The 22,391-nt window shown below is 40.5% G+C and overlaps 1 protein-coding gene across 1 annotated transcript in view; it reads right to left on the reverse strand.

Annotated features, from left to right (window-relative positions):
• Window positions 1-22,391, reverse strand: part of BCAS1 (breast carcinoma amplified sequence 1) — a 45,066-nt gene that overhangs the window by 17,391 nt on the left and 5,284 nt on the right. The window contains exons 3-8 of the mRNA XM_026041891.1: window positions 18,744-19,327; window positions 13,049-13,210; window positions 12,547-12,591; window positions 9,439-9,579; window positions 6,063-6,098; window positions 5,504-5,713 (exon numbers count right to left, since the gene is read on the reverse strand). Of these exons, the coding sequence (XP_025897676.1) occupies window positions 5,504-5,713; window positions 6,063-6,098; window positions 9,439-9,579; window positions 12,547-12,591; window positions 13,049-13,210; window positions 18,744-19,327 (1,178 nt within the window). The remainder of the gene's footprint in view (window positions 1-5,503; window positions 5,714-6,062; window positions 6,099-9,438; window positions 9,580-12,546; window positions 12,592-13,048; window positions 13,211-18,743; window positions 19,328-22,391) is intronic.

Raw genomic sequence — 22,391 nt, forward strand, 5'->3', positions numbered from 1 at the left:
GGATTTTTTCTTGTTTGTTTTATTTTGTTTTCTTAAAATGTACTTTATCAACAGATAATTTCACTTGGTATTTTCTACTGCTTCCATTCTGAGAAATAGTGACTGATCCTCCCTGTTCACCTGTCTATGGGACAGCAGTCACACTAAATTCCTGGCATCTTCCCTTCCAATAGCTCTTTTTCTAGGCCAGAAAGCCTTAATTTATATAGTTGTTGTTCCTACAGAAGCCATTCAATACCTTAATGTGTTTTTTTCTCTCATTATTGTACCTTTTAGTTCTACTCTACTAGGAGCTGGAGGGACCAGGACTGTGCACCACATATGAGATGGGCAGTTCCCTGTACCTCTAAAGATTCAATTTTGTTCTTTAATCCTTTTCTTTTATGAAATGAACAGGGTTTTTTGGGGGAAAGAAAAACAATGAGGGAATAAATATTCCCTGCCCCCTGCTGCTGAGATGACTGTCACAGCCCCTTTCCCATGGAACTGCAGATTTAATTTATATTTATGAACATTTCTGAGATAATCAATCTACAATAGTTTTAATCTATATTTCTGCCTCATTCACCCATACATATAATCAATTCACCGTTTATTTGCTTGAAGGCAGTGATTCATTGCGTGGGCTGGAAAAGGGTCTCGATAAATCAGCAATGGAGCCTCTGGAGGCTGTAACCTCTTGCAGAGATTACAGTTTGGGATCTCCAATGAGCCCTGTCTCCAGCTATGTCTGTGCCGTGGCCTTAGTGTCACTGCTGACACCAAAGGCATCCCGGGCAGAAATGCCCATACCAACATGCACTGTTTTAAAGAAAAAGAACCAAGTGATAGTTACCTACTCAGAGTATCTAATTTGTTTAGAATAATCAGCAACTTTAAAGAATAGATTTCTTACTGGATACTATCGAAAACTTAATTCACATTTCCAATAAAAGTCAAAATCACGTTTTAGAATACTTAATTTCAACAATTTAAAATATAACTAACCAATGTACCTATGCATTCATTTAATTCTGTGCTGTATTAGACATACCGAAGTTTTTGCATTTATCTTGCTTAAAGTCTGAGGCTTGATATTAAAAATGATGTTTTATGGTCATTTTCTTACAAGTATCTGCAAGAATTATTCTTAAGTATACATACAGCTCTCTGAGACTGAGTTATCTAACCCTGCAGGTCTCTCTGGAGGTCTCCCAGCCTCCCGTTCAAAACAATTACATCAGGTTGCTCAGGAACTTGCCAAGTTGAATTTTGAATTATCTCTAAATCTGGAGGTTCCACGACTTCTATGTAACCTGAACAACCTACTCAGACATGCTGGCACAAAAGGAAACTCTAAGATATCAGCACATTCCCGCTGACAGGGCTGGTTGCCACGGCGGGTTGGAGGCCGGTGACACGAGAAGGTGGCACGTTGCACAAGCCGGAGATGCACAGGGGAGTTGCACATATTTTTTTTTCATAAGCCAGAAACGCCCCCCTTCCAAAACAGAACATTTCCTGACAGATTTTTAAAGAACAGAGGTTTTTATTTTCATCTCCGCTTCCCTTACAAAACTGGAAGAAAGATTTCTTTTTTTGCATTCCAGAGATATTGAAGAATGATTTTGGGAAGAGCTGGAGGGTGAATAGRAAAAGCCTGACAAAAATAAATGCTCAATGAACTTTGAATGCTGTTGCACACTCTTCTTTGGAGAAACAGGATAAACTTCATAACTAGTTCTGTGAGACAGAAACTGCAATTTGTTTATAATATTAATTTACAAACAGCCCAGCTGTTATCAACATACATGTTCTCATTTCCATCAGTTATATCCCTGTGCCTATAAGTTGCATATGTCCACATTCTGCTTCCAGTTTACGTGGATATAAATTATAATAAGTTCTACCTAAGTYAGCAAGCTATTCCTATTATGCACCAAAGAGACAGAACTGCTGTTTAACTTTTTTTTTTTTTTTGAGGAAAAATGTATTCCTTGCCAAGCTTAGAATACTATTTTAAGAAACATTTATTTGAAGAAGTAAGATGAGCTCTGTCTTCTGTTATTCCTATTACAGAGCTACCTTCATTTTTTTCTCTTTTCAAAATAATATTTTAGTATATCTTCCCTCATTTTGTTTTATAAGTGTATTTTTCTAGTCTCTTTGTTTTGCTGTATTTTGARAGTATTCTTCCACTCCTCAATGATAATATGCTGGATTTTTTTTCTTTCAGTAATTTCCTTACTTAAAACAACTACAGTGCAAAGTTCCTTTCCACTCTGAGTCCTCATTTGGTTTCTACAAGTTCTCCTTGTTTTCAGACGCAGCTACTACATCACTCGCTTTTCCACGTTTCTAACCATACAAATCATTATGAGGATGTAATTTATTTTGTGACCTGGAGAATGGTGCTGTGAGTTTTCCTCAAGTTCATCTGACTCAAAATACAGTTCTTCTTCGGGCCATTTATCCTTAAAAAAAAAAAAAAAAAAAAAAAAAAAAAAGAATGGCCAGAATGCCATTCTCTCCTGCTTCAGGAACTAGATAAGTCCTGGGCAATTTTAACATTTATAGCTCACATTCTCCACCCAAATACTTATCTTTTCTTTCCTATGGCAGAATATGGTTGCAGGCTCAGCAGTAAAAGGTGTCATTCTGCTTCTCCTAGCAGCAGCCACATTGCTGGGTGCAAATTCYCCTTAGTAAAACATGTGTGATTTCCTTTTGTTTGTATAGCAACAAAATTGCAACAGCTTAAATTTGTTTTTTCTTTTTTTTCTTTTTTTTTCCGCAAATATATCTACTTTTAAAGATGAGTCACAGAAGAATGTAAATGWTACTGCCTGAATGACTTTCCTCCATCATTTATTTGCATGCTTTGATCAGATATAGATGATGTGTCATGTACCTGTGCCCTGATCAGATATGTACAAGGTCTTGGAGCCAGCTTTCCAACACAAATGTGTTGCATAGCTAAGCAGTATTTGCTAAAAAACTATTAGTATTTGCTAAAAATAAATAGTAGTATGGTAAATATTTGAGTAACACTTGTATGAAGATTCTTAGACAGACTGATCAGGAAATGGGACAAATGCAGTTGAAGTGGTTTTCATCTGAGAAGCTGAATAGAAATCCTTCTTTTTTTCTTCTTCCTTTACATACTTATTCATCTCTAGTCAAAGCAGCAGCTTTAACTGCAATGTGTTGACAGGCACTTCATTAGCAATACTTTGAAGTGAAACCTTGTCAGAAGATAGATATTTGAGAGGTTGCCTGAAAGGGGAGAAGTTAGATCTGAATCTTAGATCTATTGAGTGTTGTGGTTGCTGTTTGTTAGTTCAAAAGAAGAACTACACATTACTGTGAGTTACACACCTATTTAGAACGGTTGCTATCTTTGACTCCCTAACCTAGCAAAGGAGCAGTACATTAAGGGTGCCAGAATGCAAGATAAAATCATTGCAGGAAAAAAAAAATTAGAAAGAAAGAATCTTCAACCCAGGCTGCGTTAGAGTCTACCCTGTACTTTTCACAGACTTTTTCACATCTGTCCTCATTTTTTTAGCCTCAAGCTGACTGGGTCAACAAGGTCTCTCATCAAAGGAAATATAATATTCTTCTTTGTCAAGAAAATCCTGTAAAGTAACATCAGTCTTTTATTGGTAAGAATTCAACACTCAAGCAGGTAGCTTCCTTGATTTAAAATATTTAAAATTCAATTCTGCACTGCAGAAATTTACTCCAGAAATTTCATAAAAGCATTTTATCTCGGGTTACTTCCAGGTGCAAGGAGTTCAAAGTAAGCAGAAATGGCTCATATTGCAAAGTTTGAAGTCATGAGTCATATAATCTATTTTATTTGAGTAGAAAGTTTTAACTAACTCTTAGTATTTTCAGTGCCAAATCAAGTCTACACTGAGTTATAGTTGTCTACACCACTTCCCATCCTCTGAGATAATCATCTATATTTTAATGATGATGTAGGATAAATTAAACCTTGTGTTTGAACAAACTGCACAAAATTTTGGTAAAAGGTTTATACCCTGAGGGGCTTGCGTTCTTAGAACTTTAGTAAAGACCGTTGTAAGGCAAAAAGACATAGGGTAATTATGTAGACCTAGTTTAGGTGCAAGATGAAATATGGGAGCTCATATTCACTGTGGATAGAATTTATATCATATGGAGCAGTGAAATATCTTTTTACTATGTTTACTCAAAATAACATTTTAAAATCTTACCAGAACCTTTCGAGATTCATGACACTTTCTTACCTCCTCTTCCTGCACAAGAATTATTTTTCAGCAAATTATGATTGTTTGCTTTGTAAACATCTAAAAGCTTTGGGTTTTCAGAACATGTAACCTACTCTAAGTGTATCGCTAGTATCTCTATCCAGCAGARCAAACATAGCAAAAGAATCACAGAGTGGTTGAGGTTGGAAGGGACATCCAGAGATCATCTAGTCCAACCCCCTGCTCCAGCAGGGACACCCAGAGCACAGCGCACAGGGTGGCATCCAGGTGGGCTTGGAAGATCTCCGGAGTAGGAGACTCCACAGCCTCCCTGGGCAGCCTGTTCCAGGGCTCTGGCACCCTCACAGTCAAAAGTTCTTCCTCACATGGAGATGGAACTGCCTGTGTTTCAACTTTACACCCATTGCCCCTTGTCCTGTCACTGGCCACCATCGAGAAGAGTTTGGCCCCATCCTCTCTACATTCTCTCCTCAGGAATTTATACRTATTGATCAGATCACTTCTCAAGCTCAAAGGCTAATGCTCAGCCAGCATCTGCTTATTTGGAAGTGTTTTATTTCTGGGATTTTAACTTGAACGGAAGCCCTGGAAAGCAGTTATTCAAAATAAAGTGATTCTGAAAAATTTAATACAGCTCTTCTCTCRAATGAAATGAAAAAGCTTTCTAAACCACAAAAATATAGTGGAAACAGGAAGCTTGTTTTCCCAATTAGTCTTAGAAAATCAATGTTTAACCCGAACAAAAAATGTGYTTTCCCCAGCAGTTAGTCTCAGTTCCCAAGCTTAAAGTTTGATCTGCTCTTTCTTGTTTGCACTATTTTTACCGAATAAAGACAGGCACAGCAAAACCCAGTTTTTCAGCTATGTAGAACTAAATGAAACAGTTCTTATAAAAGCTTCACCTCTCTAAACTATATCCAGCTACATTTCTATTAATGATAGAATTTGATGAAGAATAATACAATATCTGTGGGATTTTAACAACTATGTTGAACTGAACAAACAGCAACACCCCTTCTTCCCTGGAATCATTTAAAAATACTACCGAGAGCTTCCAAAGCCTATGGCTTTGTAGCCCTTTTCCAGGGGAATCCAACCACCCTTAGAGCAGTGCCTGGGTGTGACTGCCCAAGGCTCGTGTGCAYGTTCCTGGTGGCACGGATCGCTTGTCCCTCTCGTGCCTGCCCTGCTAGCGCTTGTCCCCAGCACCAACTCAGTGCCACGAGGGCCTCTGAAGAGCAGCGCCCCAGCACCCAACGTGGACCTACCTTCTTCCGAAAGAGCTTGCTGAGGGGCATGGGCGCCGCCGCCACCTTCTCCTTGGGCAGCTCCCTGGGGGCTTCGGGAGCTGCTGCCGCTGCCGGCTGCTGGGCCGCGGCATCGGYGCCTTTCGTGTTGTGTTTAGTTGATTGAGGCTCTTGGGAGGATGGAGTGTTTTTTTCTGATTTTACAGAGGTACCCGGCTGCTGTTCAGGGCTCTAGAAACAAACCCATAGGCAATTTCAGCACTGTAGGAAATGTGCAAGTAACAAGAAAATCAGAGCACGTTTCTGGCATCATTTATAAGAGGTAAGTCCGTACTGGACAGCCGCGGCACAAGACATCCAAAGCAGTGCAAACCACATCCCATTTTGAGCTGCATTGCCCTGTCCATTTGAATGAAATAACATCTTAAAGAGAGGAAGCAAACGGAATAGCAACCCACCCTTCACGACAGAGATGATAAATAGATAATGAAATTAAAACACCGTCTTTCAGACTGAAAAGAACAGTGAGAGTAATTACACTTCGACTGCATTAATCACACAGATAAATCATCGTACTCACTTTGGTATTAGTTGTCTGCTGGGCCTCTTTTGCAGCCTGAAGGGAAAAAAAAGTGCAAAGACAAGTCCATTGCTGGCAGTGCCAACCCTCATAATTACACAGGTGAGGAATTTATAAAGGCCCATGTCACAAGTTATTTTATTTTTAGTGAATGTTTGAGACAGTCCTGGCTCCTGCAACCATGGAAACTCATCTTGTAACAGGAGCAAGGCTGCCTGTTACCTGACTTAAAGGGACTCTCAGCTTGTGTCCTGCTTGTAGATACTTGGAGCCCTGAGCTTTGTGCTCTCTCTGGTGTGTTTACAGTTCTCAACTTGTTCTTTGAGAACATACAAATATTTCTATTTTCCACAGGCAAGACATTGCATAGTATTTTAAGATATTGGCAGAAATTTTCAGAGCTGGATCTGCATACGCAGCATTTAGTGCACACAAAGAAGCATGAGCCAGGTCTTTTCCACTGACAGAATTGTACTCCAGTCCCGGACATGCTGAAGTGTCCCATCAAATTAGGTAGCTTTGCTTTTGGAAAATGAAGTGTGGGCAGATGACTGTTGCAGGGCAGGTTAGCAAAAGTAGCCACTCTTTGTTAACCTCTTCAAAGAGACCCTTTCATTTTTAAGGACCCCATGCAAGCAGTTTTTCAGGATGCATTTGTGGCTATATTGGGCCCTCTTACAGCCTGCTTTTTTCTCAGTTTCTGCATTTAGCTGCAGTTAATTTTTTTTGGATATTGTAAACAAGCATATAGTAAAATAAAAACATCCATGAGTGTTTATTACTTCTTACAGCCAAATGCTGGATACACTGTCTGCACTCAAACACTAAGATAAATGCACGGGTAGAAGATTGGCTGTTGCCTTCTGAGTTGGCAATGTAACAAGGGGAGAAGGCAACAGGCTTGTTTTGTGCTGTCGTCCAGAAGCCCCACRTTGTGTGGAGATGCTGCAGGAGATGCAAGATTGCCTAGACCCAGAGCAGCATTGGGTCTGTAGCACTGAAGCAGGAGGTGCAGCTCTGCAAAGAGCAGCTCCATGGGGTGGAGGAGCATTTATCCAGTTCCCCAAAATTTAATGTATGCTTCTCAGTGGATAGGATTTTTTTGCATGTTTCTTCACCTTTAAGTATTTCTTCTAATTTTATCAAAAATAGGAAATCAGAAGTCTAGTTGGTTGAACTCATTTCCAGCTAGTGATATTGATCAGTATATATTGACTCTAACTTACAGCCAAGGTTATAGTGCAGGTATCCGAGTTACACAGAAAGAGGAGCAGCAAGCCACAAACCAAAGTAAATGCAATTTGAGCACCACTGCTTTTAGGCAGCTTGCCACACTCCTTGGAGACTTCTTGAAAGAATAGGTGAGAGCTATTTTGCAGGAGCCAAGAACTTCGTTGTGGTTAGCCCTCCTGGACAAAATCCAGAACAAGTGGTAAAAAGCAATGTAATGCCACAAGCTGACATCAGTAATAAGCTGAAAATAACTGATTAACCCTTTTCTTTCCCATCAAAATTTGTTAAGTCAGTAGAATTATAGTGCAAAACCAGCCTGCAGTGTGAGACAACAAACACAAATGAAAGTAATAAAATACAGAGATGCGACAACCAAATTCCATCCAAACTCATTCTGCAAGGCTGAATGGCCAAATCCCACTGCATCAGGCTGATTTTGTGGATTTATAGAAGGATCTATGTTGCTGCTTGAAAACAGTATTATGAGTCTTAGTATGGTTGTTTTAAAGTTAGTATTTATGTAAAACACAGGACGCTGAAAAACAATGCTTCTGATGTTTTTCTTTAAGCTAATAGGTTTAACATACTGAGAAAAAACATGGTGAAGTGCTTAAAATTGAATGTGACTACACAGATTTAATTAAAATAATGATAATTTCAATTCAAGTGATTTTACCTAACCCTCTAGTTGGTGCATTTTGAGGCATTTGAAGCAAAGGCAGGTAGAACTACACCCTTTTCTTAGTAGAAGAGCTAACTTCAGCACTTGCCTGGCACAGCAATGCTCCAATTTGCAGCTCCGCTTTCAGTCAGCTATACAGGCAAACTGCTAACTGCATTTTAATTCATCTCCTTTACTATTATGTATCACACCTGATATACCTGAGGCGTCTGCATTTTGTATCTGTAAATATGTTAAAAACTGCAACAAAGATCACTGTTCAAAAATAGCGTTTTGTATGACAAAGTATCTTGCTATAAAGCACTGAGCTTTTGCTTTTCTTCAAGATAATTGCTTTCATTCTAGACCCAAAGAAAAGTACGTAAACTTCTATCAATTAGTCTGATGAAAAATCCTCTCTGCCAACTGCTTGTCCCTCAAATGATCAGCCTATTCTTTTAGAAGAGATATGGGACGACATTGTTATCTCAAATCTTGGAAAGATTTGTGGATCTTTCCAAGATCCACAGTGGAAAGAACTTTCATTGTGATGACATCTTAGCTTCCCTCTGTCTTGCTAGTATAATCCCTGCTTATAAAGACCCCTACTCAAAATTTCTGTGTGGGTGTTTTGAATGAGCAATAAATATTAATTACTTTCCTCCCCCAGTGTAAGGGGTTCTGCTTCTACATTCTTCAGGCTAGGAAAAAAAGCTGCTGTTCTTTGTCTCCAGCCACAGAACATCATTACTTAAATTATCCTTTACTGATGCTCATGTAAAACCTGGAATCCAAAGTTCATGAAAAGTGTTTAGTGACTTTTTTCCTAAGTTAATGTTTGCATGAAAAGTGAAGGTGTGTTTTTCTCAACTTCTGAATTATCCATGAAAGAAAAAGTTCCTTCTAAACTAAATTCAGAATTGAATAATTATTACTTTACTATGTTTTCAGGGGAAAGTCAATATTTCTATTGGAAATTTCCAGCCTTCTATTCCATTCAGTGTCCAAGTTCAGTAGAGCACTAGTTTTAACCACATGACTCAGCATGTTAAGTCAATGTGGGTCTTATGCCCATAATCACAGTTAAACTGAGCTCTCAAACTTGTCTCATAATTGAAGTAAATATATATATAATGAATAATTCATTGTTTGTCAGGACCTCCTTTTTTCTTTTTAAAGTATCTAGTTAGTTTAAAGTGTCCAGTTCTAAAGTTTAGTTAGAGTTAGTAGTAGCAACATAAGAGGTATGTAATACAAGTGCAGAGGAATTTTTCAGAATCCTGGGTTCACAGACGGATACACAGAAACATTTCCCATTTAAAAAATGCTGTTTTTATAGYGCAGTGTACAGAAATGCTCATGCCATTAGTTTGCAAAGTGCTGAACAGTTGGCCACATTCTGATTTCAAATACGCTTCATTCTGTGACAGGAGCCATCTGTTACTGCTCAGGATTCTGCTCTTGCTGGGATTTCATACAGACCTTATGCCTAAAGAGTTTGCTAAATGTACTGTGTCCTAATTTGGGAGACTCCGACTTCTTTTTCTTGGCTCCTTGCGTTTGGGATTCAGCAGGTGTCTTCGGAGYGGCTTGCCCACCATGGCCTTTTTCCGCTTTCGAGCCCTTTTGTACAACATCATTCACACTTGAGTACTTGTTCCCAAGTTCACATCCTTTTGTTCATGGAAAACACATTCCAATACTCATGCACGTTGCATTAAAACTAAATATTTCCTTTTTGCCCTGGACAAGAAATTTATATTTTCCATCCCATAATTATTACTCAGTTTTAGTGCTTTTTTATTCTTTYCTTTGGGATGAGCAAAATGAAATTTAAAATACGAGTTTGACAAATGCCCTGTGTTTCACTAGGGTAATGCAGCTTATTCAAAATTAGATCAGAATTTGTCCCCTGCTTCTTCTTTAAAATGAAAGCCCAGTCTTGCTGAGGCTGAGGCTGGTCTTGTTTTAAATAGCAGCCAGTTCGATTTGGGATTATTTATGGGTTTAAATTAGGTAGATATATAAATCCTCGAAAATATCTTTACTCTCATTTGTACTGTGGTATTACAGGGACTTTAAAATGTGTTTTTTATAATGCATTATTTATGAAAGGGGCAATATTAATATTAATGATACATTTATTATTTATACATACTTGTATACACATTACATAAAATATTACAGATTTGCATTGGTGTTCATGAAACATGCTAGAAATGAAAGTTTCAGAAACAGTAATGATAGGCTGATATCAACACCCTTAAAATAGAAAGCACCGTGTTTCCTGTTCTCTCCATCATAAATGTCTGCAAAAGGCATTGGTTTCAGGAGTCATCTCCTACTGCAGTTAGAAACAGGATCTCTAAACACCTAGCTATCACACCGAAAAATCCATTACAAAGCAATATAAATTAGAGAGCAACACAATGATTTTGATGATTGTATAAGAAAAAAAGCAATATCACCTATTTTTAAAAGCAGTAGTAGGCTCTATGCAGCTCAGTGCTGACTGAGTTACCCTGATGAAAGTAAAGATGTCCTGTTCAAATAGACAACACTTCTGAGTCTTTGGAAAACTCAAGTAGCATTTGCTAGAATATTCCATTTAGCTTTTCATTTTAAATTTTTTTTGGAAAACTGAAATGCTTCCTCAAAATTTCCTTCTTCAGATTTGTTTTCAAATACTCAGCCCTCCCAATTTATCGATGCTAAGTTTTCCTATTATGGATATTTTTCCTTCTTCCTTTCCTCTTCCTCCCACACCATTTTTACCATTCTCTATAAATGGTAGAAGAAAAAGATGCAGAGGTGGGGGGAGAACAACGCACAATCCCAGGATTTCCATTCAATTATGAAGTTGTCTACTAGAAAAAAGTCCATTTCAGGGTACAGAACAGATATAATACAAATGAATAAGCAGTGCAGTTTATAAATCGATCCTTCACGGGTTTTTGCAAACATAGGGTGCTCCCAGAAAGTTTGCATGACCTATATATTATATAGGCTAAACTTTCCTGTTTACATGGATGAAGTGGCAATAATATTAGGGGTGCATTCATATTACTGAAAGCAGGAGGTGCTTTAGCTGGCTAATGAAAACCAGAGTTGCATCTTATAAAGTTTTGCTTCAGAAATGAACAAGCTGAGCCTGATGCTGAGTTTTTATGGATCCCAGCCACCTCTTTTGCCAGGAGGCAGCGCGCCCTGGTGCTCTGGGAGGCACCGAGCTGCCCTCTCCCACAGCGATGAGCAAACTTGTTTGTTCCTTTAGCACATGGCAGCGCAGACACTGCACACACGTCGCCCCTTGTGTGATCAGCGCCAGCTGCTCCCTGCGAAGGCAGCCCGGATGCCAACWGGGCCAGCACTCAGCCCTGCGGGTCCCCAGGGCGGCTGAAACYGTCACATCTTATGGGACCCGGGACCCAGGAGCTGCCGGGACAGCGTGGAGGGGAAGGTCTGGCTACACGCTGCAAGGTGGGCACGTTCTTAAGGAACTAACTTCTCAGGGAAAAGGCGACCGTTTTCCTAATACATAGGAGCTGGAAATAGTCCAGCATTGCACAGAAAAGAACTCAAAGCTAACCCGTTGAGTATATTTCCTCCTGAACAGAATGGAAATGGCTTTTTTTTTTTTTTTTTTTTTTTTTTTTTTAGGAATTCAGGAAAATACCAGCAAAGATGAATATATTCTTTGTAAAAACACCTCAGTTCCCCCCAGTGAAGGCGTTTGCATATCCTGCTGAAGTCACCTGGCTGTGTTTGCCTTCCCAGGTGTGACGGCCAACCAAACCCAAACAGCATATTTGTTTCCCAGTGAGAGGGCCTGCCCAGCAGGTAGCTCAGCTGTTGGCAGTACCCACCCGGCTGCCCTGAAGTCAGCTCTGCAAATGGCCCCAACAGCCGCCCTGCCCCAAAGCTCTTCCAACAGCTCCAAAGCTCCAGAATAGGGAGATTTGATGACCGCCTTTTCTGCCCATCTTCAAGAACCTCAGCCCTAACAGCCCATTTGCAGAACTGAGCTAGATGAGGGAAGCAAAATTTGACTCGGCCATTTTAGTACCAGGCTGTGTAAGATTTGAATAGTGCAAAATGCCCACTGGCCTAGAAAACCAAWTTTTTAAGCCAGTAGTGATTTTTATTACCTAATGATTGCATCAAAARTTATTTCCTTTTGAGGGTTTTATCCTTTATGTGTTTAAATTTTGTCTCATGCATTGCTGGAAAAAATACTTATTATAGTCATAAGAAATACTTATAAAAGTGCTTTTAGTCTGGAAGCTCCCACTTATACAGTCAGTGATAACTCTGGTAGGCCACTGAAAGCATCAGAACACTGAAGGCAGATTAATACAATTATTTTTTGGCACATTTCTGTCATTAAAACTACTTCAAGCTTTAGCACTGCCTTACCRGTGGGAAAAGAGAGGGGAAAAAGACAGAGTACCAGTAAATGAAAACGTGTTTAACAGTTCCTCATCCACATTACAGAAAATGATACAATTCTGATCTTCARCTGAAGGCTGGAAAAAAGCCTATGTTAAAACACACTTAATGACCAGTGATAGAGAACAAGGAATCACCTACCTTGTCTTCAGAATCTCTTTTGGTGTCAGCTTTGCCTGGGGAGACCTTAAATATATTTGAGAAAGTAAACAGTTATGCTCAACTCAATCCTTCAGAAGAAAAGAGTTTGAAAGCTCATCTATTAGCTTGAAACTTGCCSTATTTTCTATCACAAAGTAAAACTGCATAAAATGAACTTTCAGAGATTTTCAGGGTTTCAGCATTCAGAGGATGTGCCTGTAGAGACATGYGAAAGAGCTGGACCAGCTAAATACCCCAGTCCTGGAAGTGACTCTAATAGCAGGGGAAGTTTTCTAAATAAACTATCATTTATTACAACTGAACTATGTCTGCACATCTCTCAATCTCAGATCATTCCTTCAGCCATTCATTTGGCTTCATAACATGTCTCCTTGGTGCCTGCGACAGTGAGCGTGTTAGATCTAGTTAAGTATCTCCACATGGGATTTTTATAAGTCACATTAATTTAAAGCATAGCTAGAAATGAAAACGAAACACTTACCAGCGTTTTAAGGAAACTCATGACAGAATTTTCACTGTCAACTGCAGGAGCTGCTGGAGGGTTCTCTTGTTCTACCTCTGCCCTTTCAGGTTGCTCAGTGGGGGCACAGTTGACACCTGCTGCGTCCTGCCCGATGTCTTTTTGGTTGCAGTCATCTATCTCCTAAAAAAGAGGGCAGAGTTTCTTCAGTTCTGGCCTCCTTAATTTCCACTGGAATGCAAAAGTAGCATTTGTGACTTGCATTATGTCGCTCTCAGTCACAACCCTAATTCCAACCATACTTCTGCAGCCTACATGTTTAGAACAATTGAGCATTTATGCATCTTTCCCCTCTTTTCTAATATATTCAGCATTTGCTATTGGAGAAACATTGTTCCTAGCTCTCAAGTATCAGCACCACCAGCAGAGCTGCATCCCTGACGCCACCACTTTCTCAGGAGCAAGGCAGAATTTGTGAATAGACCAAACCCTGATTTGGGCTTTTGATGTCTGTCTGAATGTACTGCAAAGATTGTGTTCTGCAATTCCAGAAATGATTTTTATCTAGTAAACAAACATGATACAAATTAAAAACAACAATTCAAACAGGAGTAATTTGTTTGAGCCAGATCCAGAGAGTGAGTTGTAATCAGATTTACCAAACTCCAAACTGTGTTTCAGAGCTCAAGCACTCAYGTAGATAAAAAAAAAAAAAAGTTACTAATTTTCTATCTGGACACCTACAGAAGATCTTGTTTGTTTTTTAAAGAGGTTTTTGGCCCAGTTGTCGACACACGTTCAGAGAGCTTGGTCTCCTTCACACTCAGTTTATCAGCTACCCTGGCCGCTTGCTTTTTCAGCCTGCACAGGTAAAGCTGATGCAAACTGCAAAATAACATTTTTATGTATCTTCAAATTCCTTTTAGTATTTCCCTTTTTAGCCTTCCAAGAAAACTAAATCTGGCTGTCTCCAAGTTTGTTATCAGTAACACTCCTTCTCCTCCCTTTTGTTTATCTGCCCTATTGTGAACTCCTGAGGGCTGAATCTATCAATTAGTATCAGAGAAGCAAACAGGAGCCCAGGGGCAGCGCTGATTTTGGTAGGGTATTTGAGACACTACTGAATGAGCAGGCATTAACAACAGCACCGTGGCAGCAAATGGGCACCCCAAGCACGGAGGCAGATACAGTACATGCATCTGCTCACCTCAGACTCAATCACCAGAGAAGCAGTTGGTTATTAGGAAGCTGGATGCCCAGATTAGTTAACAGGAAAAACAGGGACCAGAGAAACAGAGTTTGAGCTTGTCCGCTTGTCAGTGGTTCAAAATGCTGCCTCTCAAAAGACTACCTAGACTTCTAAATGATGCTAAATATGTATATATATATATGTTTAGCACTAATTATACATACTTGTTCAATGCCATTTTTATTAGGGAATTTTGAAGTTGTACCCTGGAGAACCTTTCCCTTTACTGAGGGATTTAAAAATCAGTATTTGTGTAGGATTTACTTAGGACAGATTTCTGTAAGCAACTCTGGGAGGGAAGAGACTAAACATGTAGAATTAACACAGTTAAAGTTTCAAAGGGCTAGTTGGGCACCAGGAAACATGAGCACAGAAGGGCCAGTCTCCCTGCAGCATTCAAGGAGTGAAAAGCACAATGTTTTACTCAGGAGAACAGAACTCTTGTCTAGCTCTACCCACCACTCTCCGCGCTCGCCCTGCAGACAGGCAGCGCCGGAGTTCAGAGGCCCCGACAAGCTGTTGAGTTGGTTCTTGGAAGGCCACTTTGTGCAGCTGCCAGTTAGGGGCCAGAGCCACTCCAGGAACAGGCTGTTCCGTGCGGAACATGGACGGCCCCTGCCAGCTGCAGCCGCCCTTCTCCCGGGGATGCCACCTCAAGAGCTCTGGTCCCACACACAAAAAACGCTACCTTTATTTCAGATATTAAAAGGGCACCAAAAGCAAGAGGCAAGGGAGTGGAGAAGCACGAGGCAGATAATATGTTGCTAAACAAAACTAACTTTGGTCATAAAGTCCTGAACCTGTAAAACTCAGTAGCAGTGGGATGGACGTTTAGCCTGAATTCTTCCTTTCATGAGATACATTTGCATATATATACATATACATATATATATATAAAATATATATATATATTTTTATATATATATATATATATATATATATGCACACACACACGCACACAGGGCAGCTGCAGAGGCAGCAGTTCTCAGCATTTGCAGCATTACCTGTCCCAGTGCAGCTCCCACCCAAACCAGGCTTTGTGCAGCAGATGGGAGCAGTGGAGCCAGGGGTGCAGAGCCCAGGGCCTCACACCAGCCCTCAGCCTTGACACAGGGCACCCAGCGTGGCCCCCAAATCACCCGCTGCCCAAGGGGCTCCCACGCTACGCGTCCCGAGCCCAGGCTCCCCGTGCATCTCCTGGCAATGGAGATGCAACTTCAGTGGGTTGGCCCTTGGGAGAAGCTGTGATCCACTTGGGGCTCGTGTGGGAATCCTGCAGTAAGAGGGAAAACAGACTCAGGCTCTTGGTGTGTAAATGAGGAGGAGGGAACGTGGTGTCTTGCAGTCCCCCACTTTCAGAGCCAGAGTAAGTAACCACAGAAGCCTCTACAGCAGCGCACTCAATGTGCCGTGCAAAGCCCGAGAGAGAAATAATAATGAAAGAAAACTCTAGAAACAACAGAAGAAAGTCAGCATTGGAAGCTAACAGATCCTCTGTAAATGTTCAAATCATTTCTTTCAAGAGTCAAATTTTTGGGGTATTAAACACCTTAAATACTTATACTGTAATTTTAATTCAGTCGTTAGAGAACTTTATCAAAAGAATATATTCTTGCCAGCACTTTTGTTTGTATGAATCACAGCTCAGAGAAACATTTCAGGCATATAATTTATCTTTTCTTTGGCTTAAATAGTAAATGCTTCATGAATTCATGAATTCTGTCCTTGTTTTAATTATGCTGTGTTCTGAATGTAGTTTTGTAGACCACAGAAAATAAAGACTGGTTCACCAAACACAGAATGTTTGTGCAGCTCCTAAGCTGCAACTGCAGAGCCTCTCTCTTACCAGTGACACTGTTTGTTATGTGTTGGCACAAAATTCAGGGAAACTTTGCTTTAGCTCTTACAAATATTGCAAACCATAATCCAACAACAAAAAAAAARTGTTGGCAGCGATATCTGAATTTTTTAGTGAGATTATTATTTGGTAAAAGTTTGCAGTTACTACAGTAACAGCAATTAAATTAGAAGCTGTTTGGTAAATCAGATTTAGTCATTCGCTCATCCCACATGAGAACTAGCAACTTTACAGGGAACAGAGAGCAACTGTGCTGGAAGGCAGAGCCAAAGCCTTTGTTTTAAAAATGGAGTTAAAGCGAGCTTGGCAGCGTATCAAAAGTGCTTAGTCAATATATTCTTGCCAGGAAAGGTCTTAGCAGTCTCCTCCCCGCCAACACACACACATTTATGGCATAAAAGACAAAAGGTATGGCGAGGAAATTAAAGATAAGCTTAAAATTTCATGCCCCATCATGGTCCAATCCTGCCACTATCATTTACACCAAATAATTTAGTCCTTGATTTTGTGAGATCTCAAACATTTTCAGCTGTGCCTCTTGAAGCACATGGACTACACAGGGTATTTGGTGAATGGGAGACTTGTCCACAAGCAGCCCCCAGGCATCCAAAGGCTGTTGCAGGGGCCGGGATCCTGCAAATCCTCCCACACAGACCAAGCAGAACTGAGGCCTGGAGAAAGCCTGGGATTGCCAGGTTATTCCTATTAGTCAAGTTTAACATGTGGATGGGTATGAGATGAAGACTGGAGCAGAATTTGGAATGTACAGGAAAACCAGACATCACTGCCATAATAATAATAATAAAAAAACTGAATGAGCAGTAAAAATGTCCCCAGAATTTGTTTAAACTTGGGAAGAGGGACTGGATTTTCTTTATTCTCTCCCTCCCCTTTGACAGGTGCTTGGTGCATCAGCTTTCACATTCTGTACTTTGCGATCACAACAAAATAAATAAAATAAATGACACATTTTGCATTCAGTTGCAAAAGTAGCAGCTTGGGAGACTCACAGGCAAAACTTATCTTTCCTGTGTACTTAAAATCCTGCACATGTTTTGTTTCTGTAGAAAACTTCAGCCTGAGTGACCACAGAGAGGACAGCACTATGTGCCAAGTAGATAATTATTTACACAGCTCTCTCTACCTAGTGAAGGACTTGAGATGCTAGTGGGCTAAGACTATAGGTTCTTTAAGTGCAAGTGTACAGCTGAGATGCCAGTGAGGGGTACCACTTTTGGAAGGCAATAGTCACAAATGCAAGTGTTCACACCCTAAAAATAAACTTCAGAGAATTCAGACTGATGAGAATGGAAATCTTCCAATTTGTACAGAAGATAGAGAAGACTTGTTTGAGGAATAGAAAGCAGAGACACCATTAGAGAAAACCTGAGCAGGTGCCAGCTCAGATGCTCCTTGCCCCTGCTGTGGTCCACACTAGTGGGACTGGCGATGCTCGTGCAGCAGCGGTACCGGAAAAGCTGCGCTGCCTTCCTAGGAACCAGTTGTGCTTAACGGCACTTTCATACGGGCTCTGGTGCAAGGGTCACACTGCTAGTTCCCCCTCTGCTCCCCAGATTAGGCAGGGTTTGAACTAGATCATCAAGGGGTGTAAATTGGCTGTGCTGCACTGAACTAATGACAGTTATGCCACTTTGCCCAGGAGACTGACTTTTTCAGCAATCTAGTTATTAAAATATTAATCATGTGATATATTGTCTTTCTGACAATTTTGTCATGCTCATGATCCTGAATAAATAACAAATTAAGTAATACCTGACTTTTCTCCATTGCCGTCTGCATTAGATGAGACAGCATCAAAAGTAATGATCATAAGTGACCATAAATGACCATAAATGATGGTTAGGTTTGAACCGCAGAATGGCTCTATCCACAAGTAACGGCACAGTTCATGACGTGCCGTTGAGCCCACTGAACTCCAGTGTTTTCCACTCCTCTCCATGATCAACGTGCCAACTTACCTACTTTCTTACTTTGCTTTCTCCTACTGTAAAATCAACTCTAAGAACTATACTATTCCCCTGACAAAAAGAAAACAAAAAATACAAACTTGCAGTGACTAAGAGTATCAAAAATCATCACTGCATATTATTCTTGATTCTGATGCATAGGCTATGCAACAAGCAGCTATTGATCATGAAAGGTATTTTATTATCACGACAAAGAAAATATGTCAAAGAATTTTAGATCATCCAGCATCAAACTCTTAAGTTCCTAAAGCAGAGGAAAGAATTTTCCTGCCTGGCATTTTTGTTTTCATTTGTAGCCAGCTGCTGTTCGTCACCCAGACTACTGGAGCACGAACACAGCTGAACTTTCTGTAGAAACACAAATGAACTTAAGCTCTGGGTCAGGTGCTGGCGCTTAGTGAAGAAGCAGCCATCAGAAGCGGCTCCTCCGCCAGAGACGCTTCTCCCAAACCTCTGCTCCAAACCGCTCTGCGCAGCCGCCCGTCGGGGGCTGCTGCCTGTGCGCTGCGGGCATCACTCATTCATCCACACAGGCATCCCGACATGAAGGTGTCCGGCACCTCCCATATTCCCAAGAGACTTCATTAAGCAAGAAATGGATATTCCTGTTCAAACACTTGCCTTCCCCTGTGGGACACTTCTTGATGCGCTCTGTAATCCAACAGCCTCCTTTGCCGCGATGCTTCCGCCAGGAGTGTCGGAAGGCAGCCCTTCCTCTCGGGTATCAATCTGTGTTTTACTCCTTTCCTTTTTCTTCTCCAGTTTGAAGATTCTGTCAAAAAAGGTTACTTGTTTTGGCTCCGACACGGCTGCATCCTCTCCCTCAGGTGTCCCCGGTGCTGCTAGCTCTTCCTCATGGAGTGCTGAGGCAGGAGGGGCCTGGGCCAGGTTTTTATGGGAGCATCGCTCCGGCGCAGCTGCCGCGGGGAACTCCACGCTTTCACTCGCCGCTTTGTTCGCTTCGGGCCTCTCTGAGCTGACATCAAGTGTAGCGGATCCAGCTGATGAATCTGTAGCTTGATCTTCAGTACGCCCTGGTACAGGCCATGAAAACGCAAAGACAGAGCGGGATTTAGCAGCTGGCATGGCTTTCTTGGCRCCGTTCCCCGGATTCTTTCCGCCTGCATCGGGAACAGAGCTTATCTCCATTGTCTTCGGGGAAGAAACAGCCACATTATCCCGTGCAACACTTGCCTTTGCATCCACTACAAACAGAAGCATAAAACAGTAATTATCCACCACAGCAAAGAAGTTATACTAGTTGTTCAATTAATCATGGTGACCCCGCTCTTTAATAAACTAATTCTGAAACGTGGAGCCTCAGGGAAGACCACACACTGTATAACTTCTGTAAAGATCCTGTTGTTTTGCTGTGCAAAAACTGAGCTGCAGCTCATCTATTGAACTTGCCTGTCTGATTTCTTTCCTCTCTCCTCTTTCTCACTGAGGTCAGTGCAAATTTTATGTTGTCTGCACCACTGCTACAGTGTCAGTGGCTGAGGTTTGACTGCTTAGTTGAGCAGGCACACAAAAAGCACTGCCCATCAACACAGAACCCTTCATCGTTTTAGTCAAGTGGACTGTTTTATGTAAGGATGTTGGACTTCAATTAAAGAGCAATATGCAAAAATTGTTGATAATACTTGAGACAAAGTTATGTATTAATATAACACCTTCCTCTGTGGAAGCTAAATGGGAATAGAGAACGCAAAGGAATGATTTTGTTTCCTGGCTTGCCAAACTCCCCAAAGAGCTTTGTAGCCATAACTTATTCTGTTCATTTTCCAACACTGTTTCTTGCCTTGTTGCAGCCTTGCTGTAGTACTGTTTCTCCTTGCACCTTTCTTCTCTTGTCTATGTCTTGTGCAAGTCTCATTTGAACAGCTTAAGTCAAACTTGAGCTGTGTTTTATATCCTTGTATTTCTGACTTATTTCTGAAAAAATATTTTAMAATATTTTTCCACCCAAAATATTCTCACAAGTAATTTTCCATTGTGTACACATGACTATCGTACTTMAGGGATGAAAAAATTCCATCATTTTAAGATGTATATTTCAGTGCCATTTTGATCACAAGTGTGATGAAATTCCCTAGTTTTCAATAGGAAGATAGGAGAAGGGCTATGCTGTATGGAAGACAAACAAGGGGAAGAAGAAAGAAATCTCTTATAAATATTTTGCAAATGAGAAACTGAATCACAGACATATTATGTAGTTTGAACCCCCAGTAAACAAGAGAAGCCTTGTAGAGAGGTAGGCCTTACAGCTTCCCCTTGGCTTCAGCTTTTCTTCCTTACATTTTACTGGAATGTACGTCTGGTTTCACTGTCAATCATCACCACAGCATAAATTTAGATCTAATTATAACCATGCAGCACTGTCAATCTCAAACCGACTTGTTAAATTAAAATTTAAAAATTGTCAGATTCAGTGTGAAACTGAAATTACTTCAGATAATTGTAACTGTCTTCAGTCAATATTATGCCCTTCATACTTCACTGTATAACAGAGATGAAACCTTACATACCAATAAAATGTGACTAAAATGCCTTTCATAACACAGATTCAAAGTTCATTAAAAAAAATTCCCTTAAGATAAGAAATGCCGATTTTAGATCACAGATTTCAAACCTACCAGCTACATTTTGCAGCAAAATTACACCAACTCACTAACTTTTCCCCTAGGATTTTTCAGGCTAGTCCATGTATCAGCATTAGAAGTGATGACCGGTGTGTTCATATCCATTTATTATTATCCCCTTGATCCATTTATTATTATCCTCGTGTAATAGAGCTGACGGACCAAAGTCACTTCTCTGCACAAAACCAGAACAAAACCAGTGCTGGCATCTGGATGTCACGTCTCGTTCCTGATGACATTAACTCAGCGTCCATGTGCTGTGTCCGTGCAGCCTGGCAGAAGCTGGGAGCTTCCCAGAACATCCATCGAGTGGACGTGAGTGTCCACCCAATTTCCCAGAGCACTTGCCAGCAATAGGAGCTGCAGCTGACAAAGTGAGCACTGTCACGGCAAGATGCACAACTGGGGCTGGCATTTTACCAGCTGCCAGGAGAGCTGGTCCTTTTAGCTTCTCCACTTCTAACATTTTTATTGTGGAATTTGCCATTTTACTGTGTTTTGTGCATGTGGAAGCACATGAAGAGGGCAGAGTGCCTGAGTACATCYTGTTCTGTTCAGGTAAATAGATACTTGTTTCTTTGTGCACGTTAAGGGGCAGTTTTTCTTCCCTGGATTCCCTTTTGCTATTCATGTGAAAAAGTGACTCATGTGGCAAGAATTCCCATTGTCAGAAATATTCAAAGTGCACCTATTTGAACATACTGGAACTCAAAGAGATGCAGATAATTTTTTGTTCACCACTCCTAAGTATTTAGGAATCTAAAATGTCCGGATTGCTATGAGAAAAAGCACTGAAGCACCAATCACTTTATAGTTGGAAACCTGGGAAGGAACCTTTAGAAAAGCAAACAGGGACGTGCAAGACAATCCTAGAAAAAAAGCAAATGTTTCCTCAAGCTAGAAAAATATAGAAACAATATCCATTGGAAAATAATTGTAACAGATACAGAACTTCTGTTTTATGTCACAGATAAAGTGAAACACAAGAAAGCTGTATTTAGTATAAAAATAGGTATATAAGCTCATCATTAAGAAAACCAACCAAAAAGAAGCTCATGAACCTATCAAAATCCTTTTATCTCTAATTATCATGGAAGGAATGAAAGACCTGGAAAATATCACTGGCATGAGCTCTGCAGCATGTCTCTTGTGTCAAAACAGTTCAAACTGCTTCAGAGAAAGTCTGCTTAGACACCAGGCAGAGCAGATCCTACCACTAGAGAGGAGACATTATTGTGGTGGGCTGAGCAGAAGAGTTTGACTCATGCCATATTCACAGAAAGCTGAAGAAAACAGATTTTAAGATTGCAGTGTTTGGATGAAAATGTTCCAGTTTTGACAACATCATTCAACCTCTCAAAACATTTCATTTCAGCCTTTTTTGTTTCCACAAAATCTGTTTCATTTTCATTAAGAGTCGCTACCATTGCTTGCAAATGCACAAAGATGTCCACAAAAACTTAAGAGGACCTTCACAAGTGTCTGTTTCCAACTGATTCTCTTCCAGAGCAGCTGACTGAAGCTTAATTCACCTCTAAGTGAATTCACTGGCCCTTGAACCCTGGCTATGGCAGAAAACCCAACTCCCCGCGGCTTCCTCTTCTCCAAATTCCATTTATTTTAGAGC

This window comes from Nothoprocta perdicaria, unplaced genomic scaffold, assembly GCF_003342845.1.
Source record: "Nothoprocta perdicaria isolate Ctin4 unplaced genomic scaffold, notPer1 scaffold_3, whole genome shotgun sequence".
Taxonomy (NCBI): Eukaryota; Metazoa; Chordata; class Aves; order Tinamiformes; family Tinamidae; genus Nothoprocta; species Nothoprocta perdicaria.